Below are 26,232 nucleotides of genomic sequence, written 5' to 3'. Positions count from 1 at the left end.
TTACAAGAGCTAAGTCAGGTCGTCCATCTTTCTTTTTCTAAAAAAACCTCCTCTGCAATGCAATTATTTTTTGTACAACTGTTTTCGACATCTTATACAAACATAAATAGTAAATAGATAAACTGTTTATAATTGATTTAGTGAGCACTACCTTTCTAACTTTACTAAGAACCTTTGTTTTCTATAAATTCAATCTCTCATCCACCTTATCTATTACTGATTTTTATATTTTTACTAGTCTCGGATTTGCTCCTAAGTTAATTTTATATTTGTCAAGTCTCATTTTCTTCTTTTTTCAGGTCGAAGAGAGTTAAAATTTTTTTATTATTACTAATTAAAAAATTTATAAGTTTCATTCTATCTTAAAAAATTATTGTCATCAATTATGCTAGCAATTAAATATAAAAATAAATATCTCTTTAAAAAAATAATCTAATCAAACCTTAAAATTATAACATAATTAAAGTTTTGTCAATCTTAGCTTCATCTTTTATATATTTACTTATTTTACATGTTTATTTTATATGATATGCATTTTATATTAGATATATAAAAGTAAAACGTCTTTCATGTATATCATATCTAATTCATAATTCTTTTATCTATTTTATTTATTGTATTTTAAATGATTGATGAATTAAAATATGACAAATCTAATTTATTATTGTTTACGACAAAAATAGTGCAACATGTTTATATATTTTAATTATAATAGAGGTTATCGACTAAAGAAAATATAAAATAATTGATAATATATATTATTATATTTTATACAATTTAATTTATATATGTTCATATATACTATTTAAATCACCTTATAAACTTTATAGGAGCGAGTTTAAGTTTTACAAATAAATTTGATTATTATTAATAAGTTAAATCGTGAGGCAATTAATGCGTGTATAAGATAAATTAAACATGTATTTGCCCTCAAGGTGTGAAGCTGTGAACCGTACATTTGAAAGAGTAAATTTGTCAATATGATCATTAACTCTTTTCAGTTTAAATTAAAAGATGCAATAATAAGAAATTAAAGTTCACAAAGCAGACAATTAGTTAAGAAGGGACCAGTGGACCACATAAACGGCACACGTTTCTTTTGAAGATATATATGGGTCACCAAATTAATTGGAGATTAATACTTTTAATATAGAAACAAACATCCCGTTAGTCAGCTAATTAAGTAATTATTGTATGACTTTTTTTAATTTAAGCTTACCTGCTCAAATTTTCACTTTTCAAAAATAATTTATGAAAATTAGCTTTTAAAAAATAATTTTTTTAAAAATTTTAGTATTAAATCAAATTAAAAATAAATTTTAATAAATACAAACAACAATAGTTATATAAAATAATTTTTAAAATAAAAAAATATAAGTAGACATAAATATAAGCAAAGTTAAATATTTATTAAATATATGAGATAATATTAAATTTTTTTAAGAGTAAAGTATTGTTTTTGTTCTCAACGTTTGGAGTAAGTTTCAAAGTTGTCCCTAACGTTTCAATCGTCCTATTTAAGTCCCTAACGTTTCAAAATTGACTAAATGTTGTCCTGCCGTTAGGGATCCGTTAACAGAATTGACGGTGGGACAAAATTGAGACGATTTTGAAACGTTAGAGACTTAAATAGAACGAAAACGTTAGGGACAAAAACGATACATAAAAATAAATTTTAATTTAATTTTATCTTTCAATAATATTATTTTTTTACTGTACATAGTATTCAATTATTTTTTAATTACATCTAAATAAATTACACTTAATCACATTACTTTCATTTTAAATTTATTTATTTTTTATAATTTTAAAGAATTTTGATACATTAGAGACAAAAGGTATAATTTATATTTTATTGTATATATATTATTTTTTTTCTTTTCTGCAAGTTTATATATTAGTCATTCTACAAACGTTTCATGATAACTAAAAATCTTTAAGAGTAAAATTATAAAAAAAAATTAATTTTTTTTTAAAATGAAAGTAATATGATTAAGTGTAATTTACTTAGATGTAATTAAAAAATAATTGAATACTATGTATAGTAAAAAATTGATATTATTGAATGATAAAATTAAAATTTATCTTTATGTATCATTTTTGTCCCCAACATTTTCGTCCTATTTAAGTCCCTAACGTTTCAAAATCGTCTCAATTTTGTCCCGCCATCAATTCTGTTAACGAATCCCTAACGGCAGGACAACATTGAGTCAGTTTTGAAAACGTTAAAGACTTAAATAGGACGATTGAAACGTTAGGGACAACTTTAGGACTTATCCCAAACGTTGGAGACAAAAACAATACTTTACTTTTTTTTAATTTTAATAATCATAAATTAATTTTAAAAAGTTGTATATTGGATGTTTTAAAAACATCTCTATGCAAATACAAGTACATAATTTTTTTATTTATCAAATATAAAATAATGTATTTTTTCTTTTAAAAACACAAATATTTGTTTAAAAAATTTTACCAAATTAAATTTTAGAACAGAGATTCAATTTATTCTTTAAAATTGTCAATTATAAATCCTCAAAATTACATTTTACAAGTTAACTTAATTCCTATGATGCTGTTATTAACTTATTATATCCTCTAGATTCACATTTATCCTTTTTTATTAGTATGGCTTGTGATTTAAGCTTATCTCCTTAAGTAAGTGTTAAAAATTTAAATTTTATTTTTTATATACAATAATCTATTAATCAAAAATAAATCTTTAAATAAAATTTATATATGTAACAAATTAGTTTTTGACATGCTAGATTAAAAAATACCTCAGAAAAAAAATTACATCATGATAAGATTTTTTTTTTTCTAAAAATTATTAGTTAACAACCTTTCTTTCAAATACCTTTTTCACATCTATTTAAAAATTGAATAAAATCATAATTATATAAAGACAGATTTAGCAGCCATTAGGATAATACAGAAATGAAATTCTTAATCATTGTATCACTGTTCACTCCATTAAAGTGGTTTGTTCAGACCTAAACTTGGGCAATTTTCTTGGTGTTATGATTATGGTAATTAATGAAGTAACTTAACCAAATTGTGGCGACTAATATAACTACTTGGATCAGTGTATTATGGCCGACCATTGATATAAATCTATCTTTGGTGAGAAACTTGTTAGAGATCGTATGCAAAGTTCAAAACTTTGAAAATGTCTAACAATATCAATTAAAGCATATATTATACGACCAAGAAACACAATGTTGTTCAATGTGTTTGATCAATGGTACATATAATTAAAAGGAATTGACATCATCCACGAGTACTCAAGATATTTGGGGTTACTAGTGACATCATATATATGCACGTACGTATGCATTCCAGAAGAAGTTAAATTCATCTTCGCTTACAAATTACAATTATTCATTCCCCCCTTCTTTTTATTTGATATATTTTGGAAATGTTTGGTTTGCTCTATTATTTGAAGAAAACATGTTCAGTTTGGTATCTGATGAATTTCCAATCGTGATTGAATTATATATTTTTTATTTTAAAAAATTATCAAATAAATTCCAACGTTATAGAACGTAGTTTTTCGTTGATTCTTCACTGAACTGATGTTAGTAAAATGCTAATGTGAGCTGTTAATTACCTTGTTGGATATATGATATGTAGTGTAATGTGGACACTACATCAACATGTTTAAAATAGTGTTCTAAATTGATTGTTTGTGTTCAAATCAATCCCATCATAGATTTTAAAACCCTAAACCCCTAAAATTGAGAATAATCTTCATTTTCTTCTTCTCATTGTCTGAGAATTTTCGAGTTATGAGAATCATCTTCATTCAAGTGAGAGGAAAGACATCCGACCTAGAGTATCCAGGAATACTATATTTTGTAACTATGGTTTGCTAGTAATAGTCAAGTAGTCGAGGACATCGGAGAATCCAAGAAGACCATTTTATGGGTGTTCTAGTTATAAGGTTAGTGGTTTGTCCAAGAAATTTCATGTTTTATGCCTTGAGGAAATCCGATTTCGACATTTCACTACAAGACATATGGGAAATTGCGGCGGTTTTTTTGGGGATTGGCGGCAGTTAAAAACTGCCGCAACATGGCATATTAGCGGTTCGTTAACCGTTGCTTATTAGTGTTGAGATTAAGGATGATTAATTATGATAATTAGAGAACTAATTTTGATTTTAAAAGTGTTATATAAGTAGAGATGGGAAACTCTATTGAAGGAATGACTCATTTTGTTTTACTGAAAAACTAAATTCAATACTTCTATTCTTTAGCTTTTCTGCCTTTTCAATTTCCCTTTCTTTCTTTTTATTCTTCTGCGATAAGAACTACTGCTGGAAAATTCCTTTCATGGTATCAAGAGCAACAGGTGTTTGATCCATGGCTTTCCCCAACGAAGACTCAGCCAATTCCAATTCCAACAACACTCCTCTCCCCTCTTCTGTTATCAACAATTTTCCCCCAAATTTCTTCAATCAAAAACCCTTTCACCCGATTAGTGACAAACTTGGTGAGAATAATCACAAGACTTGGCAACAGCAAGCTCTCTTTGCCATTCGAGGACAAGATCTTGAAGATCATCTCCATCCAACACGAATTTCTCCTCAATTTGATTCGACGGCAAATCAGCAAGCTGGGATTGAATCTCAACAATTCAAACAATGGAGGCAGGAAGACTATAATCTCAGCTCATGGATGCTCGCATCTATGGATTCTGATTTCAAAGGTAAAATGGTTGGGTGCATCTTTGCTTATGAAATTTGGGGAAAAATTGAAGAATATTTCGAGAAATCCATCAAGTATAGGGTTAAACAACTCAAAGCACAACTCAAATTGGTCAAGAAACATGGTATGTCTGCTCAAGATTATATCTCAAAAATTAAAAGCCTTGCTGATTCTTTGGCAGCCTTAGGTTACCCTCTTTCGACAAAGAAACATGTAAAAGCTATTCTTGAGGGTTTAAATGAAGACTATCAAAGTCTTTTAATCACAATCAATGCGAAACCTGAAATGTATAGTCTTTGTGAAGTGCAAACTCTGGTATTGACTCATGATGACATGATGAATAAGTTCAGAAAGCTAAATAATGTTCTTATACAAGCTAATTTTGCTCAAAGTTCTTTTCCTTCTATGTCAAATACTGTGAGAGGCAATCCGATGCAAGGAAGGGGGAGAGGTGGAGGTCGACCTTTTAGAGGTGGCAGGTCCTTTAACCACGACCTCAATGCCAAGTATGTGGCCGATTTGGACACATTGCTTGGCACTGTTTTCATAGATTTGATCAACAGATTCCCCTGCCGTCACAAAATCAAGGCACTCAAATGAACAATTACAACTCTCTTTCATCGACTGCTTCCACTCCATCCCAAGTGAATTCTATTGCAACTACTCCTCCTCCACCTACAAATATTTTTCACAACCATGCTGCATTCCTTGCTGCGCCATCTACTGTCTCTGACCCAGCTTGGTATCCTGATACAGGTGCATCTCATCATGTAACCTCTTCTCAATCTAACTTGATTGCATCATCTGAATACACAGGGCTAGAACAAGTGCAGATAGGTAATGGAACAGGTATTTCTATATCTAATGTTGGACACTCCTTTTTGTATTCTTTATCTTCTAAAAGATGGTTCTCTCTACAAAAGCTAATTCACTGTCCTCATATAACTAAGAATCTGATCTCTATTTCTAAATTTGCTGAGGATAATTTTATTTATTTTGAATTTCATGCTTTTTATTGTCTTGTTAAATGTCAGTTCACTAAGAAGGTTCTACTACAAGGTTTTAGGCAAGGAGGTTTATATCAGTTTTCTAATATTATTGTCCCTTATCATTCACAAACAGATTCATGTCCTAAAGCTTTCTCTATCTCTCTTCCTTCTTTTGATTTGTGGCATAAGAGATTAGGACACACTGCCACCAAAACTGTACATCTTGTTCTATCACAATGTAACATTCCTTTTGATAATAGTGTTGATAATAAGAAGCCTAGTCTTTGTGAAAATTGTGTTCAAGCTAAAATGCATTCTATTCCATATAGTGATTCTTTAACTGTTTACACTTCACCATTGCAATTGGTTCATACGGATGTTTGGGGACCCTCCCATTATTTCTCATCTTGGTTACAAGTATTATGTTACATTTATTGATGCATTTTCCAGATATACATGTACTTTTTTACTATTTCACAAATCTCAAGTTTTTATAGCTTTCATTCAATATAAAAATTTTATAGAAAACCAAACTGATTGAAAATTAAAGGCTTTACAGTCAGATAATGGCGGTGAGTACACTTCCAAAGCTTTTTCTACATATCTTGCACAAGAGGGTATTCAACATCGTTTTTCATGTCCATATATTCCCCAACAAAATGGAAGAGCTGAGAGGAAACATCGGCACTTAATAGAAATGAGTTTAGCCATGTTATCCACTGCTCAAATGCCAAAGAATTTTTGGGATGAAGCTGTTATTACAGCTACTTATTTGATAAATAGGTTACCAACTTCTATTTTGTCACAAAAATCACCTTTTGAGGTCTTATTTAAACAGAAACCTGATTATCAATCTCTCAAAATCTTTGGTAGCGCATGTTTTCCTCTTCTTACACCTTTTAATCAGAATAAATTAGACTATAGATCACATAAGTGTGTGTTTCTTGAATATGCCCCTAATTACAAAGGCTATAAATGTCTATCACCCAATGGACGAATATATATCACTAGAAATGTTAAATTTGATGAATCTCAGTTTCCTTATTCTGACTTATTTCTCTCTAAATCTGTTACTAATGAGCTTGACTTAACTAAGAAGGATGCAGATAGTTCCTTTTATTTTTCAAAGTACCCTGTTCCTACTGTTGTTCCACATGTAACTTCCGCCACTCATCAAAATCCATGCACCTTAAATGAACAAGACGCTCTCCTTAGTTCACATACAATTAAAGGTGTTCCTTCTATCACAACTAATGACTATCCAAGCCATCAATTAGAGGATGCTTTTGGTCCTAGCCACAATCCTACTCCAACACAGCCACAAGGCCAAATACAACCCACTTCTGGCACAGACATTGTTCTTCCACCTATAGAATCCTCTAACACTCAACCCTCTACAACATCATACCATTCACAACCAATTACTCCTCACAATACTCATGCTATGATGACAAGGTCTAAAACAGGTTCATCTAAACCAAAAGTGTTTTTTTCTTCTATTCGGTCAGAAACTAGTGATGAACAACCTCCTAAAATAGCTCATGTTGCCCTCAGTATTCCTTGTTGGAAAGAGGCGATGATAGAAGAGTTTCAAGCTCTACAAAGAACCAATACTTGGTCTTTAGTGCCTAAGCCAGAAAATGCAAAAATTATAGGTTGCAAATGGGTTTTTACCATTAAAAGACACCCTAATGGATCCATTCACAAGTATAAAGCTAGGTTAGTGGCTCAAGGCTTTCACCAAGAAGAAGGTTTTGACTTTGAACAAGTTTTTAGTCCAGTAATTAGACCTACAACAATTAGACTGATCTTAAGCTTAGCTCTTTCTCGAAATTGGGTGATAAGGCAATTTGATTTCAACAATGCCTTTTTGAATGGGGATTTACATCAAATAATCTACATGTCACAGCCGATTGGCTTTGAAGAAAAGTCTGACACACATGTTTGTAGGTTGAATAAATCTCTCTACGGCTTGAAACAAGCTCCTAGAGAGTGGTTCATTAAGTTAAGCACCACTTTGCACTCTTTTGGTTTCAATAATGCCAAGTCTGATAATTCTTTGTTTATAAAGAAACATACCAATTCAATTATTTATATTCTTTGTTTTGTGGATGACATTATAATTACTGGCAATAATTCACATTGTGTGGCTGACATGATTAAGAAATTGGACACTGTTTTCTCATTAAAAGATTTAGGTGACTTAAGCTATTTTTTGGGGGTTGAGATTCACAAAACTGAAAAATGGAACTTTGCATCTCTCACAAACCAAATATATTGCAGATTTATTGTCAAAATTGGGGATGGCGCGAGCTAGCTCTATGCCAACCCCTATGGTTTCTTCGTTACAATTGTTGTCGGCAGGTTCAGAGAGTTTTGAAGATCTAAAGCTTTATCGAACTATTGTAGGATCTCTACAATATTTATACATCACAAGACCAGATATCTCTTTTATTGTGTCAAAAATTAGTCAATTTATGCATTCTCCCCTCTTGGCTCATTGGAAGGCAGCAAAGCGGGTGTTAAGATATTTGAGAGGCACACAGCATCATGGTTTAGTCCTACACAGAAGCGATGATATGAGATTATATGGATTTGTAGACTCAGATTGGGCTGCAGATCTAGAAGATAGAAAGTCGGTGTCAGGGTATTGTGTGTATTTTGGGGCTAACTTAATTTCTTGGATGTGCAGGAAACAACCGACTATAAGTCGTTCCTCTGCAGAAGCAGAATTTAGGAGTGTAGCAGCTTGTGAAGCTGAAGTACAATGGCTCAAGCATTTGCTAGAAGAACTGGATGTCAAGCTTCAAACTGCTCCAACGATATATTGTGAAAACTTAAGCACTGTTTTGTTAATGGCAAATCCTGTGTTACATGACAAGACTAAACATTTCCAGCTTGAAGTACAATTAATCAGGGACAAGATAAATCAAAAATAGTTACATGTTATGCATATTCCAGGAACAGACCAGGTTGCTGATCTTCTTACTAAACCTTTGACAGCCTCCACATTTGAAAGACTGAGGTTCAAACTGCGAGTTGTCCCAAGGCCAAGCTCGAGTTTGGGGGGGGGGTGTTGAGATTAAGGATGATTAATTATGATAATTAGAGAACTAATTTTGATTTTAAAAGTGCTATATAAGTAGAGATGGTAAACTCTATTGAAGGAATGACTCATTTTGTTTTACTGAAAAACTAAATTCAATACTTCTATTCTTTAGCTTTTCTGCCCTTTTCAATTTCCCTTTCTTTCTTTCTATTCTTCTGCGATAAGAACTACTGCTGGAAAATTTCTTTCAATTAGGGCGTGGAGATTTGATTTTGTGGCAGTTCTAATGAACCGCTGGCACAACCGCAGCAAAATAGGATTAGATTATTTGCGGCGGTTTAGAACCGCTGCGATTTGGCTTACAGGTTTTTTAAAAAAATTGTATATTACAGAGGTTTATAACCCCACAATTTTCACATTTATATTAAAAAAATTAGCTTCATAAAACTATTCAATTATATTTCTTCTATATCTAGACAAACACAAAAATAAGAGCAAGCTAAAAATGCCTAAAATATCACAAGTAAAGTAATAACAAATTTAGTAATGACCCTATTAAAGATCCAAATTAGATAATACACTAGCAGCTTGATTCATCTAGCAAGTAGCAATACAAAATCTATAGTTACAGAAATTTTTAGCCACTACTAACTTATTTTAATACACTATAATCTATGTTGAATCTTCATTCACCTTCTTTTTTCTTTACTAAGAATAACAAAATTATAGGGACAAGTACTAATATATAAACAATTATTATTTATGAGCTTGTTCATCATCTAAATATAATGAAACATATATATATAAAGCAAGATGAAAAGATTTATCCTATGGTGCACATTACTCCAAATCGAATGCATTACAGAAAGAATATCAGTTTTTGTGGTGAAGTCCTTTATGCCAAGCAAACCTTTAAGTTGTTGCAATGTAATAGTAATGGCAGTTCTAGCCATGAAGCCCACAATGGCAGCATGAGATAGGAAATTTATGAAGAAACCTAGCCTACAATAACCATTCATGAAAGCACAATACTTTAGGCAAAGCACCACCAAAAAGGACAATGCATATATGAATGAAAATGAACCTTTTGCATAGTTAAGTCCTATTTAGTACTGTATGTATCTCAAAACTCCAAGTACCAATTTAGTGACTCCTGCAAAGAAGATAGCAGTCAATGCAAGACGCACATAGTCATGACTTTTGGTGTCACTGATCTCACTAGAAAGCAAACTCCCAAGCAAGAGGGACACCACAGTTACAAGTCCTATCACAATATCTCTTGAGGTTCCCATGAAAGCATACACAAGAGGTGCCACAAAATTTGAGTGTGCAAAAAAGGTAATATTAATTAGCAGAAGAAATTAATTACTTAAAAATAAGAACTTATCAATTATCATCATGATACTCGCATAATCCATACCAAGGATCCAAATATGCAAGCTTCACATATGCAAGGTCCTGTTATAATAAACACAATCATCAACAAAGTGGTGTCTACATGTTAAAAAATATTAATCCCCATCGCCTCATTACTCACACGTTTATTCATTGAATATTAATCCCCAGACAACACGCTTATTAATACTAATAACAATAGCCTGCAAAAAATAATTCAAAGATCCACATACATTGCAATTATTAGTATGCAGAAAAAGGGAAAAAATACATAGTAGTAGTGCAACACCTTATTTTAGAGTCAACAACTCCAAAACTTAATTATACAAATGATAATTCATATGTTATCTAATTAATGTGATGTTTACTTGGAAAAGAAAAAGAGTATATATGGGATGTGCCCAATGGTATTGTGTGAATGGAGAAGCCAAGGAACGTGGTGTGTGTTTGGGGCAAAATTTATGGCTTATATAGAGAGTTAGAACTCAAAAAATAGGAGGTGTTGATGATGGAGACTAATAACTTTCAATAGACAACTCATATCATTATAAGAACAAAACAAAGATTAATTGTTTCTTGTTTTTTATTTCCTTTCGAAGCTGAACTTCCTCCCTTTTCTTGTGCCGCTGGAGAAGCAGAGCAAGCAAAGAGGGATGGGGAACCCCTGATTTTCTTGGTTAATTAGTAGGCTGCTATTTTTGTATAAAATAATAGTTTCCTTCAATTATATTTTTTTCTGCATAACTTGTGATAGAAAGCATAAGAGAAAATGAGAGGGATGGGGCATTCTTTTGAAGTATGACTAACACAAGAAATAAAATTCATAAATGAAATAACTCAATGGGATTTCATGATTAATAAAGTGTAAGGTTAATTAATTTGAGAAGTGAAATAGCACATAATTTTTTAAGTAGAAAATCATTGTAAACAAATGAGCATAAGCCAATTGCATGAGATATTTTTGCAATCAACAAATTAACATGACAAAAATTTAAAATGAATAAAAATACTATCAACCAAATGTACCTGTAATTAGTTAAGGGTACAAAGTTAGCAAGCTTCCCACATTTTGGCTCATCTTCAATACTTTGTTTGTCAAGAGCAACCTTCCAGACTTCAATACTTTGTGTTATCATCATAGTCCTTTAACATCTAATACCTTTTTTATTGGTTATTATTATCTAGTTTTGGCAAAAGGAGGTAGCAATGTTAAAGCAGCAATTGCAGAACTCATAAATCAAAATCAAATTAGTGCCATGACTGGTGTGAACAAACTAAAAGGGGCATGATTGTGCTTTGTTTCTATCAACACTGAAGATATCAAATGCTATAAAGACTAAACAAACAACTTCACAAACAATTGGTAGAACTAAACATAAAAAACACCAAAATAAAGCATAAACAACAAATAATAAATCACGTATCCTGTGACCGTAGGAGCTCTCTATCCTTCACCAACGATCCAACTAATTTTTAATTAGGGATTAAATTAAATGTATTATTAGGTAAAAATCAATAACTAAACTATTAAGTGATAATCATCACAAATTATCAAAAGACTGAAATTGACATCCAAATTAAAAAAAAAAAATAGAGACCCAAAGAGTGAAGAACAAACCAGATAAGAGGAGAGGATGGAACAGAGCAGTGATGGTGAGCAAGAAAGACCCACAAACTGGAAGTGCAAGGCGATGCAGCGGCACCGATGCATCGTTGGCGGATTGGATTTTGCTTCACCGTCTTTTGTTCTGTGTTCTTGGCAAGAACAAAAAAAAAGTGTAAATTGAAACCAAATAAAAAAAAAGGGATGGATTTGGAACCAAATAATAGAGAAAAAAATTTGATCTAATTTAAATAAAGGCATAATCTCAACCAAGTGGTACATAAGTAGCAAGCAGATCTGGGACACAAGCATCGTTTGGAATGCGTAAGGGGGTGCTTCTCCTCCTGTAAAAACATGAAAACCTAGACAAAAAAAGAAAAAATAAACGAAATACCAAAATAAATAAAGGAAGGAAGAAGGAGAAGACCTTGCGATGGGCGCTGGTAGAGCTTATGGAGGTTGGAGGCAACGCTGGTAGGACGCTCGTACACAGCTTAGAGGAGACAGCGAGCGGACCTGGCATAGCAGAGGAAGCAGAGGAGCAAGGCATACAGAGAACGCCGTTGAGAGATCTCAAAACCGCAGCAAAGACAATGATGGAAGAGAGAGAGAGAGAGAGAGAGAGAGAGAGAGAGAGAACTCTGGTAATTATTAGGGTAAACTCAGATGAGATTGAGATTTAGGAAAAGAAGGGGCGAAGCTATGAGAAAAATAAAATGTATTGCAGCTTTCTCCAAAACGGCTGCATTAATCGCTACTAAATTGGTAGATAGCGGCTGATTTAAAAACCACGTCTAAAATGGCGCCGCCATCTGCCGCCTGTCTTGTAGTGTTTGTTTCTTCTCGTTGCAGTTTGAAAGCCATTGTAACTTTTTCGTTGGGTTGATGGATACGATGATAAACAATGTATTGTTCAATTTCAACAAGTGGTGAATGAGTTCAAGTGGAGACTAGAAAATTTGGAGAGTGATGTTAGGTCACTAAAGAAGATGATGATGGTTATGATGTTTTTAGCAGTGGCTATTAGTGTTGGTCTAGTTGCTTGTTTGGTGAATTTTTTAAGTAAACAACTAATAGGTAATAATAGGTTAGGTCCCTAAACTTTGTTATGTAACAGCTGATACAGGATACTGTGTTATTGAATCATGAAATAGAAATGCAACGTTGTAGTGAGATTAGGCTCCGATGGTGTCTTTTACAGGTTTAGGTCACACAATTGACTTAAAATAGTACTTGCATCTTTAACTCCTACATCATCTGGTTCATTGTTACCTTTTCCACCATGTTCATCATCTTTAGACAATTTCATAACGTTTATATACTCAGGGTGAGACTGACCATCCTCAAAGTAAATGTGAATGACATTATTGTTGGCATGACAGTGCCTGATCATGTCCCTTAAATCTTGGTCAAATGCCAATCTTCCCAAACCAAACTCCAATCCTTCCTTTGGGTTTAAATACCATGTCGCATTAGCTTTATCATATCCCAACTCTTTATAGTAACCAGTAACAACAAACACATCCATGTAATCTTCATCTACCCGAATCCATTCATCAGTCAAGTTGCTTGTGTAGATAATCCTATCACCAACAAGTGCCTCAAACCTTTTCTTATGGTGAAAAATGAGTTTCAGACAATCATTACTTATCTGAAAGAATACAAAAGTCCAAAATAGAGCCATCAATACTCACTGATTAAGTGATTATACTATGATTTTTCAAAAAATATAAAACCTTTACCTGTCACATCATAATGTGCATCGTCGATGCTTTGTTGATGAAACAACTCACTGAACAGATAAACGGCATGCAACGGACAAGCACCAGTGACACCTAACACCTGCTTTCTTGTGGGAGACGAAGGAACGACATGGAAGAGAAGAACTTTTTTGAGTTTTTTGGTGGGAAACTTTGAATGAGGAGGGGGACCATTTCGATTGTTTAATTTGAGGAGGAAAAAGTCAAACGACGTCGTTTTGCATCATAATTTCCTAACCCTTGTGAACGACGTCGTTTCATTCTTGCTCAATGGACAGTTAATATGATAGTTTATTAACAGCCTATTATATCAGTATCTCACTAACATCAATTCAATGAAGAACTAACGGAAAATCACGTTTTATAACGTTAGAAATTTATTTGATAATTTTTTAAAATTAGGGATATAATTGAATCACGATTGAAATTAAGGGATTAAATTGGACATTTCTTCATTATTTGATGAATGTCTTGTAGATAGTATAGAAATTGTTCCGTTTGTACAAGAAATATATTTTACATATGATAATTTTTAGGTGTATTACGAAAAAATGGTATAATTTCATTACTTTTTCATATCTAGTGCATCTATATGAAAATTCATCACGGATGAATTTTTTTATGACAATATTTTTCTAACGTAACGTTTTTAAAATTCATCTTTGTTGTTTTCTATTTAAAAGAAAAGTGAATCTTTCCTAACAAATTCTATTTTTCAAAAAATAAAAAATAGAATTCGCCCTTACGGAATTGTTAATTTTGAAAATGTTTTCGACAATTTTGGTTTGTCTCTTGTATTTTAGAAAATTACAAATAATCTTTATTTTTTGGGATTTCATCCCTCCGCAAACATATTAAAATTTTTTAACCAAATTACTTAATTTCTAACATTTTTTTAATTTTTTTTTCTTGATGAGATTGTGATCTCCTCACATCCTATTCTTAGAAGTTATATTAATAATATATATATAATAGATTATCAATAGTGACCACCATAAAAGAAAAAGATAGGTTGCTTATCATCTAAACAAATTAAAACTTTGGTGGAAGAGAGATTTCAAAGTAGAATTAATAGGTACAGGAAAATATGAAAAGAATGTCGTCACTCTTGCTAGTTGTGGATTGATTTTGATATGTCATGACATGCATGCCAATTTAATATATAGATAGTGTTTTTCATATGGCGCAGACCCCAATCTTTATCTTCCCTTATTAGTTGAAAATTTAACTTATTTCATAAAAAAGAAATTGGTTCTCTAATTGAATCCATATTATATTATCAATGATTATATATATATATATATATATATAAGTTTCTCTAATCATCAATTGACCACAAAAACAATTTTTCTTTAAAAAAAAAAATTGTGCTACCTCGTAAAAAATAAAATTTTTACCAAACCGAATCTTACTTATTTAATTTCTTTTTTTTTTCATATTAACTACATGCATAATAGTTAAAATCTCAATTTAATTCTTAAAAATTTTTAATATTATAATTTTAAATAATTCTATTGATTTTATTAAATTTATACTAAATCTGACAATTTTATAATTTAAATCTTGTTAAAATTTTACGTTTTACTTCTTAATTTATTTTTTCCATTTCACATAAAATCTCGATTTTCTCTACCCGGACCACATGTATATCAACTATCAAAATGTACTGTTGTATATGTTCATATAATATGACTCAAAATATTTAGTATTAGTTCAAAAACTATCATTGTTAATTGAAGTATTTATTTTTGGAATTAGTTAAAGAGTGTCCCGAGGATATTGATTGAAAAAATTAAAGTAGTAATAAGTTTTTACACTTTTAATACATTAAAGTTTAAAAAAGTTCGACTTGCAATGAAGAGATATAAATGTCAATTAAGGCTGCTCAACAAAATACAGTGGTGAACCTAGTCAATAATAAAACCAACGCTATACATAGATATTATATTTTGGATGAATACAATTTTTACTTTTTTGGTTAAACGGATGAAATACATTTTAATATACATTTTCTTCAAAATTTATTTATTTTGGATATTTTCTTTGACTTTTTCCTTACATAGTTATTTATGAATGTACTCTATGTCCCACACCATCCAGATTTTTAATAGTCAAAGTTGTGCCCACTCTCTAGACTTTGTTTTATTTGTTGTTGCACTAAAAGCTAGCCATGTTTTACAAATTCTAGTCAATTGGATTTTCACCTTTCATTCATTCTTTCTTCCTTCTTATTATTTAATAATAATAATAATAATAATAATAATAATAATAATAATAATATTTGTTAGAACTTAAACCATATATGTGTATTTGTTGTACATACTAACGGTATAAAAAATTTTATATAATTATTCAATTACAACTATTTTTTTAAATAAAAAATAATTATTTTTGTTGATATAATATTATATAATTAAATTATATAAAATTATTTTATACTTACAATATATTAAAATTATATATATTTAATTTAATGTAATATAAGTGTAAAATAGTTTTATACTTATATTTGATTATATAATATTATATCAGCAAAAATAACTATATTATCACATTAACCGCTTAAATAGTTATTCAAAAGAACGAATGTGATTGTACAACTGTGTAAAATATTTTATATTACATCAAAATTAAATTCATATATATAATGGTCCAAATAGTAATAATTTTGTAAACGCTATTTCATCCCTCAATTCTATTGCAATAGAGAAATATGTCTTGTCAGGCAATATTTTTGGTACTATGTGTAAAGATTTTTAAAAATATAATACATAGCGTCAATTTAAAAAAAAAAAAGAGAAGATAACTTGAATCTTGAAACTCTGGTGGATGGATAATTTATGATAATCACTATATATGTCACGAGAAGTAATTTACCCTTTATTTTAAAGAGGGTATGGTAGACTTATATATATATATATATATATATATATATATATATATATATATATATATATATATATATATATATATATATATATATATATATATATATATATATAGTAAAGAAAAAAACGCCACTCGAAATAACTATAGTAGTCTTTTCAAATTCAATTATTATTAATTAATTTAATTAACCTTTGGTGGCTTGATGAGACCCCCCTTAAAGAAAAATCGATATATGTAACATTAGGTCAAAATCTATTGTAAGCTATAGAACTCTCTTTTAATCAAGGCCATGATGGGGACCCCCAAGAAATGGAAATGTTTGACTTGACTTCATCACCTAAATATTCAATACATTTACACACTATAAGAAGATATGAAAATATGTTAATATAAATATAGAGAAAGCATAGAGAATAGTTTTCACATGTATGTGTTGTTTTACTTGAGACTTTAAGTGTTTTTAGAGTCATGGATGTGGCTAAGTTGTACATGAACAACGACTACTCCGAAGAACATGAACATGAACATGAAGATGAAGATCATGAGATGATGAAAGAGGAGAAAGAAGTTGTGCTTCCTGGGTTTAGATTCCACCCAACAGATGAAGAGCTTGTTGGGTTTTATCTTCGGAGGAAGGTTGAGAAGAAGCCTCTTAAGATTGAACTTATCAAACATGTTGATATCTACAAATATGATCCATGGGATCTTCCAAGTAAGATATTCAATTCTTCTTCTAATTAATTGTAACATGCATGTTTTAGGGTTTAAATTTCTTGGGTTTGATTATAACTATTCATATATTTTTTTTTAGAGAGATAATTTCGTAATACTTTTATGATCGAAAAATTTAAAGTTGAATACTTATTAAAGATTACATAGTTAATTACCTTATCTTATTACATGCATAAAAAATTATTTGTACAAGTATATATGAACCTCATGTATGTTATATAGGTGCAATTTTGATTTTTTTTTTTTCTATGTTATTATACAATTTTGTTTATATAATAATTAATTAACGAATTTATTGTTAATATGTGAAGAAGTTGGTTCATCAATGGGGGAGAAGGAATGGTATTTCTTTTGCATAAGAGGGAGAAAGTACAGGAACAGCATAAGGCCTAATAGGGTTACAGGATCAGGGTTTTGGAAAGCCACAGGGATTGATAAACCTATATACAGTGCTAATTATAATTATAATAATAATAATAGTAATAATAATAATAATAATAATAATAGTAAGGAGCATGGTGATCATCATGAATGCATTGGACTGAAGAAATCATTGGTTTATTACCGGGGAAGTGCTGGAAAAGGCACCAAAACTGATTGGATGATGCATGAGTTTCGTCTCCCACCCAATAATAATAATGGAGCAAAATTATTAAGCAATAATCAAGAAGCTAATAATGCTACCAAGGATCTTCATGAAGCTGTAAGTCAATTATTATACCCTTTTTTTCTTTTGGCTACATCACTAATTTTGCCTTTCAAACTTTATACTTTGACAATTTAAGTAACTAGCTTCTAGATAAAAAAAAAATTAAATAAGTCTATGTGATACTTGAAATATATATATTTCATTTGAGATTTAATTACTCTGCTAGTCCTATAGTTTCGTAAAATTTTTAATTAGGTCCTTATACTTTTTTTTCTTTTAATTCAGTCCTTATACCAAATTTTTTTTTTAATTGAGTCTCTATATCTTTTTTTCTTTTATTTAGGTTCCTGTACCAAATTTTTTTTTTAGTTTGCTCCTTATAAAATTAAGCCAATTACTACTAAGAGGGACTTAATTGACAAAAAAAATTTGGTACAAGGACCAATTAAAAAGAAAAAAAGTATAGGGATCTAATTAAAAATTTTACGAAACTATAGAAACCAATAGAGTAATTAAACCTTCATTTGACAAGTTCTCTCAATATTTTCCTAATTTTTGTCAAATGAAATACATTTTTTAGTATCACAAGTTTATTTAGTTTTTTTTTCCAAGAATTTAATTACTATATATTTCTTCATTATTTTTTATTTGCATATACTATATATATTATTTTAATTAGAGATGGTGTATGTCTCTTTAGGGATTTAAATTCTTTTGTCTTGTTTGAAAAATGTGGTGAGGATTATATTATTTAAATAAGAATGCAAACTAGACCATCTAGAAGTAGAAGAATAAAGACAAATTCTAGAGGGAATATATTCAAAATAAATGATTATTACAACAGATGCTGAGGTTCTTTGCTAGAAATCTTGTTCATACTCATCACCATGACCATAAATATCAATGTTGTCTCTATTCAAAAGTCAGAACCACGTTATTTAGACCCATGTATTGAGGAGAATGCATGATAGTGAATAAATTAAGCAACCAATTTATCAACAAATTAACGAGATAATATGTTACATATTCACACATGCATATATAAGTATACAAATATACATAGTGTCAGCTAAGTTATATTTGTAATAATTAACCAATTAAAGTGTATTTTATTATATTTATTTGAACTAACGTGATTCATAGCATATACTTAATTAGTTCTGTATTATTTTAATAAATTGTATTTTAATATTCACATATGCTTATAATTGTATTATTTTAATAAATTGTATTTTAATATTTCCAAGTGAAACTTGCGGTTGATGACACATTAATTAGGTCATTGGTCAATCAGAAGAGTCGTCTGGATTTTGACTGAGAAAAAATAATCAAGTTAATTCTTTTTTTTTCTGAATATATTTTATTATTTTGACTGAGAAAAAATAATTAAGCCGCATTAATTGCTTTATTTGTCTCTCTTTAATAAGTCAATTTCTCTCTTTGTTATACTAGTTCTTAATCAGTATATTTTAGAGATAAGATGTAAATAAAGTACTAAATCTACTTTTATTTTTATTTACTATTTAAAAATATTTTTCTTGTGCAAAAAGTCAAAGTCAAGATGACATCTTAAGAGGTTGCATTAAATTATGGATTGAGTTTCTTGCATTACCCCACCAAACTTGTATTATTAATGGAGTCTGGTCAATTGGCACTTAATGGAACTTGGTATACTTTTACAGGTCTTGATGTTCCATTCTTCATATTGTTACATCTTTGGTCCCTTCATCTCTGACCAAGTCAACTTTTTGAAAGAAAAATAACAAAATGATCAATCCATCTATCTATCTATCTATTTTTCTATCTATACATATATAATTTAAAAAAAATTTCAAATGTATCGGAGAACACTGGTGTTCCAGTTGTTTTGGTCGTTGATTTCAATTAATATATATTATATATATTTTTTATAATTCAGATCAACGGTTAAAACAACTGGAACACCGGTGTTTTCGACATACTTAAAACTCTTCCTATAATTTATAAAATAGTCCATTAAAGTTATAGATATTTATTTTTTCTTAATAAAAATTTTACAAAACTAGTTATCTGATTAAGAATTCATGTAGATCATAGATTATATTTACAAAAATTTTATAGGCTTTTTATTTGGATGGTTATTACAGGAAGTGTGGACACTATGCAGAATATTCAAAAGGATTCCAACATACAAAAAGTACACACCAAATTTGAAAGATTCATCAACATCACCACTGATGAACAAACCCATCAATAACATTAACCACCAAACTGATTCCTCAGTAACTTCCATATCATGCAGCTTAGAATCTGACAACAACAATAGCAAGCCATTCTTGACTTTCACTAACACTATGACTATGGGCATTCAACAATGTGAAAGGAAGCCTCTTGTTATTGGACATGTTGATGAAAGGAACAACAACTTTTTCTTAGACCATTCATCAATACATCATCAACAAGCTCCAACAACAATTACTACTACTGCTTTGTCATCATCATCATACTCATCATGGAACCAGCACCATCTTGTGGAGGATTACTTGTTTGCAAATGAGAATTGGGATGATCTTAGATCTGTGGTTGAGTTTGCCACTGACCCTAATAATTCCAAGGTTTATCTATGATTGTAATTAAAGAGTTTAATATATATTTTGAGAGGGTATTATTATTAGGGTATTTAGCTTCTTAAAACTACACTACTACTAGTACTACTACTACCAATAATAGTGACATGTATTACTATAATGTATATCTATCTTACTCTAACCCCAAATTCTTTTCTTGGGGTTGAAGTGAGAAAGTTTGATAGAGTATGTTTGTATGAAAAATAGGCCTTCAGTTTTGTTTTGACATTGTTCACATACACTTGGTTCTTTTGCTAATTTAATATAAACATATATAGTTTTATTTATACCTAATACACTCCTGGTTTAGTTTACTAATAACCACTTTTTAAATTTCAAAATCCAAATCTTAGTTGTAAATCACTGCCCTTTTACAATGTTGTGGTCAAAATATCTTTAGTTTTGAAAAGAATGCAATATACAGAATGAAATTTCAACACAAGAAATATGGGATTTGACTGAACCCATTAGTCCAAATGATGTTCCTTGATTTGTATAGTTGATCATAGTTTGTGGAAAGCCATAGTCATTAGTGTCTGCTATTTAGAGACATGACAAAGAAACCAAGTTGTCTTTCATTTTAGGAATTTGCAAAAACTAGAATTATTCCTATGATGTGCAGTGCAGCTATTGCCACCTTAAAAACAACTAATCAATTGTTCATTAACTTACTGTAGCAGAAAGCTACCTCATAACCATGCAAGACCATTGATAATATGAGTCATAAGAGGTGTGAATTTTGGGAAGATTGGAATCATAAGGATAAAACCACCTTCTGGCCCTTTTTATAATTATTCAATTCTTCAATATTTGTTGAAGCACAGTTGAAATGAACTGTTTTGGAAATTGCTCTATTTGTTGATGAACAAATGGTACATATCTAGGACTAGGAGAGTTTACAAGTCAGATTTTGTATACATCCAAATCCGATTACATCAGAAAAGGTATCCACTTTAAGGGAAGGTCATATAACAGATTAGTCAACTGAAAATCAATAATTATGTTTACACGCTCATCCAACAAATGATATAATTACATTCCCTACAGGTGAAAATTTCTGTGTATGCATGTGCGAACAACATCATGGCTGATGGAAAGAGCCTAATCCTTGTTCATGATGATGATTCGCACCTGGTTGGCTAACCACAGGAATATCTAAGCTGCTTCCATCAGTTTCTGGTGCTACTTCCCTTACATCGGCTACCCTTGCCTCTGTTGCCTGAATATCGCTCCATTCGCTGTCCTCAACTGGTCGAATATTTACTTGATCGGTTGCCATGTGAACTACATTCTCTGTGGGGATGGGAGTCGCTCTGGAAACACTTAGGCATGCTTTATCCACATTCTCATCTGTCGGGTCAACGTGCTTTGTATCTGAGCATGCTTCTGTCTTCTCAACTTCAGTTGTATCAATGTGTTGCCTGTTACATTGGCCATTGTCAACTTCATTTTCATGACAGCTGCACATTTCATAGCTGGATATACATATCCAAGTAATTGAACTCGACAAAACAAATAAACAAAATATCCAAAATTTCATTTCAATTCCCTGTTTCTATCGAGTATTGATGTGTAATAACTCCATGTATGTTTTAGGTTAGGTCAGAAAACGAAAGCATACTTGTAAAACCTAATTAAAAGCATTTCATGCAACGGAAGAAATAAGAAAAGAAAAATGAACCTTTGAAGTTGTTCTTTTAATATGTTCACATATGCTAGGAGCTCCTGCTTCTCTTTTGTTGCCGCTGCTTCTCTCTGTGCAGCCTCCTTTATCCTAGCTTCGGCATTTGCCTCTGCAACTCTAACCTTTTCTTCTGCCCTTACTACGGCTGCTTCTAAGATTACGTCATGCTCTCTAGCTTTGGCCAGCTCAGAACGCCACATATTTGCCTCCTGAATAGCTGCCTCTGTCTGCTTGATTAACTGCTCTCTTTCTTTGCTTAATCCCGTAATCTTTTCCTCATACTCCTTTAGCTATAATAAAAATTAAAGACAAATTGATCACTCAGACAATTTCATTGCAAGTAAAAGCTATGGGCTACTTTTCCAAAGCATTTACTAACGGTAACTCAAATTTCAAGCTGCAAATAAAAGAAGTGGGTAAAAAGATAAGAACAATTTTCAAATGGACTAGCATAATGGTATACCTTCTGCGCAGACAACTCCTGTTGCTTCTCTAAATCTTTTTTCAATCGCTCAATTTCCACACAAGCAATTCTCCGATGCTCATCCATAGTATAAGCAGCAGATGCTGCTGCCTCTGCCGCTTCAGCAGTTTCAGATAGTTTATCAGCTATATCTCTTATAGTTGAATCACGTGCACGAAGGTCACGGGCCAGATTCTGCAGCTCTTCATCCTTGACTCTTAGTGTTTCCTACAGAGTAGTGTACCATCTTCAGAACCAAATCAAAAGCAATAAAGCATCTCATATATATAAAAAAAAGACAATAATACACGGGGACAAAATCTTTTTCAAATTAAAATTTTCCCTTCTCTATTATATTCACCATGCATACTCCTTTCAAATGTTTGTCGTGAAATCAATCAATCTTCCATATCAAACCCCCCCCCCCCCCCAAAAAAAAAAGGAAAAAAAAAAACCCTTTTTTCGCTCTCTTCTTTCCACCCCAGTCTAATACTTTCTCCTGATCAACTACAGTATCTATCTTGCCACAACCATAGACATGTTCTAACTTCTTCCTTTTATTAAGGTTTTCTTTATTGTGAAATGTAACTGTATCCTTCACCCATCTCTTAATCACCCTATCAATAGTGAAGCTAAGTTTATTCCAGGATGAAGGGAGAAATTGGATAAATTAAGAAAGGGGGTAATAGAGATTAAGCATCTAATAGAAACAAATATATGAATTTAAATGGATTCAAATCTTTATAAAATTTAATGAATCAAAAGCTATGAAAAGTGTCCTCCAAACCAAAAGAAAACAATGAAAAAATCGGAGAGAAACCTAAAAGCATAGCTAGCAGGGTTTATGGAATTCTTTTGTACGTTTATGAGATATAAACAAGATAAAATACATAGTATATAGTCACTTGTACATGTAACTTTACAAAGTTTAATTATGGAGTGGAGCCTAGAAAGATGAAATGAACCAGGATTAAATTGTACCTTCATGATTGTTAAATCATCCATAGGACCATCGGTAGGCTTTGTTGTCATCATTCCTAGAGCATTTCTGAGAGAAATCTGCATTGCTGCTTCAATTTCTTTAGAACATTCCAAGGCCGTTGAATTTGCTGCAGCAACAACTGTTGCAACAGTTCCTAATTTTGTAGAACCACTCCCACTTAAGGAATTCACAGCTTCTTTATGCGCTTTTAGAACTAACTGTGTTGCCCTGATGTCAGATAATGAAATAGATCAGAAGATATTGCATCAACAACAAAGAACTTTACCATAGACAGAAACATATTGCACACCAATATAGTATTAATAAGATCGTATTCTCTCAACTTGGCCGCCCAAAGAGATGAGGAAAAAGGAGGGGGGGGGGGGTGTGATGATTAAACTTACTGTAAAGTCGACACCCATGCTCTAGCTGCACCAGGAGTCTCTGCACAGAGGAAGTAATCCTTTTTCTGTGGTGTCCCAATATCTTTTGGAGACAGTTAAAGAGGTAACAAGTAGGGCAATTTTTGGTTCATTTGTTAGCATATATGATTCTTAAGTGCTAATAAAAGTGATGAAAAAAATTGGGACAAAAAGGATACAAAAGCAGCACCCATCATACTTTGGTAGCCCACTGAAACACAAACAAATGAATACATTGCCAATGAGCATCACAAACAAACTTAGTCCAAAAGAATTTCATAAAAAAGAAATTATTAAACACAGGCCAATCTTAAAGACAATAATCTTACTGGAAATTCACAGGAGATACAGTAATTGTGCTATTGGCATCAAATATAATTGTTCCCTTAACAGTTGGCTCATTTCTTCTTAACCTAAAATCCAAGCAAAACATTGTAGAACATTACTATCCATAGTTTTTTTAAGCCTGACAAAGAAAAGTACATATATCATAATACACATACTTGTATTCCATTCTCCCAGTTGTTGGATCCAAGATTACCCAACGCTCGTTCCATTTTCTCAGCTGCAAACACAGCAAATATCAATTCAATATGCAGTACTTAAGCATCCTAAGTAAACACACAGCATGTATATTTTCTGAAAATATCAATCATGGAACTCAATGAATCACATAATGAAACTCTAAAAGACACATGAAAAGTGAATCACCTATGTATCCCAGGAAAAATTGGAACTTTAAACTAGAATTGAGAAAAATAACTAGTATTAAATAAATGGGTACCAATGAAAAGGATCATAAGATGAAATTACAAAACAGAAATTTTAACAAACAATTGGTGATCAAAATTGAGAGACAGCAAACAAAGTACGGAAAATATGAAAAAGGAGAAAGCAATTTCAGCTTACGGTTTCAGATCGCTTGAGAAGAGGACCCTGCAACAAGTTTCTGCCAGAACCTGAAGCAAGTTGACGCTTGATCTTCTCTAAGCTGTTCTCTGTGTTTTCAGCAGCTCGCTGTGGCATTGCAATTCAGCTCAGTAACACAAACAAGAACCAATTTTGAAACATTGAAGAATAGGAATATAGAAAGGGAAAGGGATTGGAAGAAGGAGAAGAAGAATAGAAGTTACCGGAGAAGAACCATTGGTGGTAGCCATGGGCGTAGATCAAGGCTCGTGTTCGAAAAAGCTCAAAACACAAAGAGGGTTTTTGCTTTTTGGTGATATTCCTTAAAATTTCTCTTTTTTTTTTTTCCTTTGAAATAAAATTGCCGAAAATTTTAATTAAAAAATTGTAAGAAATAAAAATAATGATGGGTACGACCGGTAGGTAATATTGTTGTGCGGACTTGCCGTTGCAAATGATGTGATGATAAATGGTTAAACTAAGAATTAATTAATTAATAATTAGGGAATTACGTTTTTTTTAAACGTATTTTAGGTATAAACAAGTTTTCTTTTTATAAATATTTGATGACGTATATTACATCGACATAGTATATATTTTTCATAAATAACATTAGAAATGAATTTAATCAGATAATAATATATTAAATTAAATTAAACTTTATTTGTAATGGTTAAATACTTAAATTTGTATAAAAACTAGGAGATAAATATTTCAAAATATTATTAAATTATTATTTGTATTGCAAAAAAATGCAAAACCAGTTTTATTTTTACATTGGTCATTGAGATGTGGGCCTTGTTGTTTTTTCAGTTGGGCTATGATGATTTAAAATTTCACATTGGAGTCCAAAGAAGCAGAGTAGAGCAGATGCATTATATGGGCTTATTCCCTGTTTTAATACCATGGCCCATGGGCAAGGGCGGAGCCTCAGGAAACTTTTGATAAGAAAGGAGTGACTCCTTTGCAGAAAAAATGCAGAGAAATTTACAACTAAAACAGAAATATTGGACGTGGATACTTCAAAATGTTCTTAAATTTTATCTGTATTCCATAAGCATGCAAAACAAGTGATTCTGGTAATGAAATGGAAAAGTATAAGTAAATAATGAAAATACTAAATAATGTGAACAATAGATATATTGGATGTTCAATTTACTAGGTGTGCGGATAGTTATGCTAATATTTAGATTTAGGTGGGTAATTTAATAGTGTAGTGTGTTTTTACTTTATTGGGTCAAGTTTACAATCTATTATTTATGTTGTTCACAAAAGTCATTATCTACCTAACAAAGTCCGAAATTAAAACCTTATTCTTAAGTCTGTCATTGAGATATGGGCCTTGTTGTTTTTACTTTTTACAGTTGGGCTATGATGCTTTAAACGTCACATTG

The 26,232-nt window shown here is 31.1% G+C and overlaps 2 protein-coding genes across 3 annotated transcripts; one reads left to right on the top strand and one right to left on the bottom strand.

Moving 5' to 3' along the window:
* The first annotated feature begins 16,804 nt into the window (after positions 1-16,804).
* Positions 16,805-20,599, top strand: LOC107609190 (uncharacterized). Of its 2 annotated transcripts, none has more exons than XM_088493501.1 (3): positions 16,805-17,103; positions 17,438-17,826; positions 19,899-20,599. In XM_088493501.1, exons 1-3 carry the CDS (start codon positions 16,860-16,862, stop codon positions 20,376-20,378), a joined length of 1,113 nt encoding a protein of 370 aa, XP_088349627.1. In that variant the 5' UTR covers positions 16,805-16,859; the 3' UTR covers positions 20,379-20,599. The 2 variants fall into 2 exon arrangements, with proteins under 2 accessions (XP_088349627.1, XP_088349626.1); XM_088493500.1 differs by having other exon boundaries at positions 17,435-17,826.
* Positions 20,600-21,232: 633 nt separating this feature from the next.
* On the bottom strand, positions 21,233-25,234 carry SWAP70 (Pleckstrin homology (PH) domain-containing protein). The gene is made up of 10 exons (XM_088493499.1): positions 25,063-25,234; positions 24,839-24,946; positions 24,433-24,494; positions 24,259-24,342; positions 24,109-24,140; positions 23,912-23,993; positions 23,507-23,735; positions 22,526-22,753; positions 22,060-22,352; positions 21,233-21,799 (listed from the first exon to the last, which is right to left on the bottom strand). The coding sequence occupies exons 1-10, from the start codon at positions 25,087-25,089 to the stop codon at positions 21,460-21,462; spliced, it is 1,485 nt and encodes a 494-aa protein (XP_088349625.1). The 5' UTR covers positions 25,090-25,234; the 3' UTR covers positions 21,233-21,459.
* Between the last annotated feature and the right edge of the window lie 998 nt (positions 25,235-26,232).

Source organism: Arachis ipaensis, chromosome B7 (genome assembly GCF_059453495.1).
Source record: "Arachis ipaensis isolate K30076 ecotype BB chromosome B7, ASM5945349v1, whole genome shotgun sequence".
Classification (NCBI taxonomy): Eukaryota; Viridiplantae; Streptophyta; class Magnoliopsida; order Fabales; family Fabaceae; genus Arachis; species Arachis ipaensis.
The sequence above is the reverse complement of the archived record's forward strand: the minus strand, read 5'-3'. Positions and strand labels throughout refer to the sequence as shown.